This window comes from Salvia hispanica, chromosome 2, assembly GCF_023119035.1.
Source record: "Salvia hispanica cultivar TCC Black 2014 chromosome 2, UniMelb_Shisp_WGS_1.0, whole genome shotgun sequence".
Lineage (NCBI taxonomy): Eukaryota > Viridiplantae > Streptophyta > Magnoliopsida > Lamiales > Lamiaceae > Salvia > Salvia hispanica.
In genome coordinates, this window is record NC_062966.1 from 3,504,636 (window position 1) to 3,508,368 (window position 3,733).

Below are 3,733 nucleotides of genomic sequence, written 5' to 3' on the forward strand. Positions count from 1 at the left end.
ACTAATTGTTATACCTTCAATCTACTCCTTCTCTACTCCTTCTGTCTCATTGAAGATGAATCATTTTTCTTTTTGGTTTGTCCCAATCAAGATAACCCATTACTTAAAATGGAAATTCCTTTATCTCTACTTTATTCCCTCTCTCTTACTTTACTCTCTCCACTTAACACACAAAATAAAATTGCATAGAATCTTGTGACGCCCAAGGAAGGGGTCATCTTCCTTGGGACGGAGGGAGTATTATCTATCTATTTGTTATACCTTCACAATCAATCTATCTATCTGTAAGTAGATGCCGGAGTAGTCATATATGTTCACAAATATTGCTCAATCTACTAGAAAATAGAAATCAATGGCTGAATCCATTAAACCACACGCAATCATGGTGGAATTCTTATTCCAAGGCCACATTAACCCTTTTGCGAATCTTGCCATTGGCCTCGCTTCAAAGGGTTGTACCGTCACTTATGTCCAAACCGAGTTCATCCACAATCAGATGTCTCAGGCCAGCCAAAACCCCGGCTTCCTCTTCTCGACTGCTCGTGGCTCGGGTCTCGATATCCGTCACAAAACCATTTCTGACGGATTCCCGTTGGATTTCGACCGGGATTTAAATTTCGACGAATTTTTCAGCTCTATAGTGCGGGACTTCCCCACCCGCGTGGACGAGCTGGTCGGGAGGATCGTGAGGACGGAGCGAGGGCGTGACACGTCGACCTTCTTGGTCGCGGACGCTTATTATACTTGGCCGCCGGAAGTGGCGGTCAAGTACAACTTGGTGTATGTGTCCTTCTGGCCTTCACCAGCTGAACGGCTGTCGGTCGGCCATCATTTGGCTCTGCTCGAAGAGAAGGGCACTCCCATCACCTATGGTATGCACCTCATCTTTTCTTCAACTTCAACTTATTAATTTGCGTAACGTTTTTTTTTTTTTTTTTTTTTTTTACTGTAAAATGGTTGTCCCTGTATCCCACTATAGTTTCATTTTTTTATTTGGAATATCTAAACTAAATTCAGTTACTTATTTTTTTTTATAAAATATCTAATTCGTCTAAATTTATTTCCACTCTTACTTTACTTTCTATTATCTCTCATACTTTATTTTTTTCTTATTTTATATTAATTTCATTTAATTTATTTAATATAATTTCGTAATCTCCATATTCAATAGAAATACATCAGTTTATTTAGGACAAAGGAAGTATTCCTTTTTGCAGTGACGGATCCAGAATTTTCAATTTGGGAATGCAATATATAAGTACAGTGCTTCAGAACTTCAAAATTCGGCTTTATCATAAATTAAGATTAACATTATACTATATCTTAATACTTGAATTTAAAATATATAACAGTGACGCAATGTTTGTTGTATACAAAAAAGATGTACTATGTCAATTGACTTCAATTTTTATAATTTTTTTTTTAAAAATAAGAGCACTAAGGTAATATATGTCAATTTACTTTAATTTTTATGGATAAAAAATAAAAGCCATGTAATACAAAATACTAGACTAGTGTAATATTTATTAAAATAATATATATTTTGTCAATTGACTACAGTAAAATATATTGTATAAAAAATAAACAAAATTGGTAACTGACGCTGAGAGAAATCGAAGACGGGCCTCCAAAAGCGAATGTTTACCTAAAATATAAACTCCCTCCGTCACAGTAAGATGACACATTCCTTGGCCAGCACGAGATTTTAGGAGTTATTGGTTAATGTGTTTAATTTGAGAGAGAAAAGGTGTGTGTAAGTATTAAAATATAAGAGAAAGAGAAATGAATATTTTAATAGGAGTGGGAAAAATGGTTAGGTGTATTAATTGGAGAGAGAAAGTTTCCAAAAATAAAAATGTGTCATCTTAGTTGGGACAAACTTAAAAGGAAAACATATCATCTTAAGTGTGACGGAGGGAGTAGTTACGAAGAAATTTGGAGGTACAATGATACCCCTTATTCCATGTGGCTCGGCCACTGCCTTTTTGGATTGTAGTGCACTAACAGATGCGAATTTGCCATTAGGGATTAATCCTCTGGCCATCGGCAAGGGGGATAAGATAACCTTAGAAAGTACTCCTTTCGTCCGCCATTTATAGTCTCATTTTGACTCGACACGAGTTTGAATAAATTATTTGACTTTGTAAAGAAAATGAGAAAATGAGTTAGTGTTGGATCCCACTTTTATATATTAATTTAATAATATAATGTGAGTGTAATGAGTTAGGTGAATAGTTGAATCCATTTACTTAGAATGAAGAAAAAAAGGGGAAATGGGACATCAAATTGCGGATATCCTGAAACGGTAAAATGAGATATAATTTCACGTATGCATGAGTACTAAAAAAAGTATATAACTTAAATAAGGCTTACATTTTCATGTTTTGAAAAAATCTTATTTGCTTTGGAGAATTAATCTTATCTTTGAAACCTAACAAATTTCCCGTTGATGACATGTTATTAGATAATTACAAGGATCATATAGAGGAAATAACAGAAGTTGTGAAGTCAAAAAATATAGGAGATGTCATCAAATACAGCTCTCCTAGAGATGCCCCTTTCTGCCCAGAAATCTTGATGGAGACAATAATGAAAGCACATCTTCAAGTAAGAAAAGCCCATTTCATACTCTGCAACACAGTGGAGGAGCTCGAACCACACACCCTTTCAACTCTAAACCAAAAGCAGTACCTCCCAACTTATGCAATCGGCCCCACTAGTCTACTTTCTTCAACCTTGGCACCAGTGAGCAGCCTAATACCCGAGGTGGACTGTCTCGAATGGCTAAGTTCCAAGCCCCCTCGTTCGGTTCTTTTCATCGCATTTGGCAGCATTGCTCCGGTCGAGAAAAATGTGATCCGAGAGATTGCTCATGGACTAGCCACCAGTGGGGCGAATTTCGTGTGGGTTCTGAGGCCGGATATGGTGATAAATGAGGAGAACGACGACGTTCTCCCGCCAGGGTTTGAGGAAGAAATTGTTGGCCGAGGGCTAATAGTTCCCTGGTGTGATCAACGTAAGGTGCTAGCAAGCCCGGCTGTCGGGGGATTCCTGACGCACTGCGGATGGAGCTCGATTCTCGAGAGCATGTGGTTTGGAGTTCCCATGCTCTGCTACCCGATTTTGGCGGATCAGCCTAATAATAGGAATATGGTGGTGTGTGATTGGAAGATCGGGATGAATCTTTGCGACGAGCAAGAGATTTCGAGGCGGGAAGTGGAGGAGAAGATCAAGGGTTTAATGAGGAGTGGAAATGAGGTGAGAATGGAGATGAAGAAAGTGAAGGAGCTTGTGCATAATGCATTGGGCCAAGATGGATCATCCCATGCTAATATGAATAGGTTTCTGAGTGATTTGAAGAAAAAGATGTGCATGATGGAAAAATAAATTTTTAGAATAGACATCCTTGTGTTTTATTTGGAGCAATTTGGTTTTGATCTAATTTTGCCAAAAATGGGTGTTAGACAAGAAATTGTCACATTTCACAGAAAAAGATGTGCATAATGGGAAAATAAATTTTTAGAATAGACATCCTTGTGTTTTATTTGGAGCAATTTGGTTTTGATCTAATTTTGCAAAAAATGGGTGTTAGACAATAAATTGTCACATATCACTTGACTATTTTAATATTTCTCCCTATTTCCATGAAATAATATCCACATTTATTTTTTTTATTTTTGGTAAATGGATCTAACTTTCCACTAACTCATTAGATCACATGCTATTATAAAAC

The 3,733-nt window shown here is 37.0% G+C and overlaps 1 protein-coding gene across 1 annotated transcript; it reads left to right on the forward strand.

The window, feature by feature from the left end:
• Positions 1–301: 301 nt before the first annotated feature.
• On the forward strand, positions 302–3,529 carry LOC125204923 (UDP-glycosyltransferase 86A1-like). Its single transcript, XM_048103696.1, has 2 exons — positions 302–872; positions 2,465–3,529. The coding sequence occupies exons 1-2, from the start codon at positions 353–355 to the stop codon at positions 3,385–3,387; spliced, it is 1,443 nt and encodes a 480-aa protein (XP_047959653.1). The 5' UTR covers positions 302–352; the 3' UTR covers positions 3,388–3,529.
• The last annotated feature ends 204 nt before the right edge of the window (positions 3,530–3,733 follow it).

Coding starts and splice junctions, on each gene's coding strand:
- LOC125204923 (XM_048103696.1), top strand. CDS start 353: ATGGCTGAATCCATTAAACCACACGCAATCATGGTGGAATTCTTATTC. Junction 873..2,464: donor GGGCACTCCCATCACCTATG/GTATGCACCTCA, acceptor ACATGTTATTAG/ATAATTACAAGGATCATATA.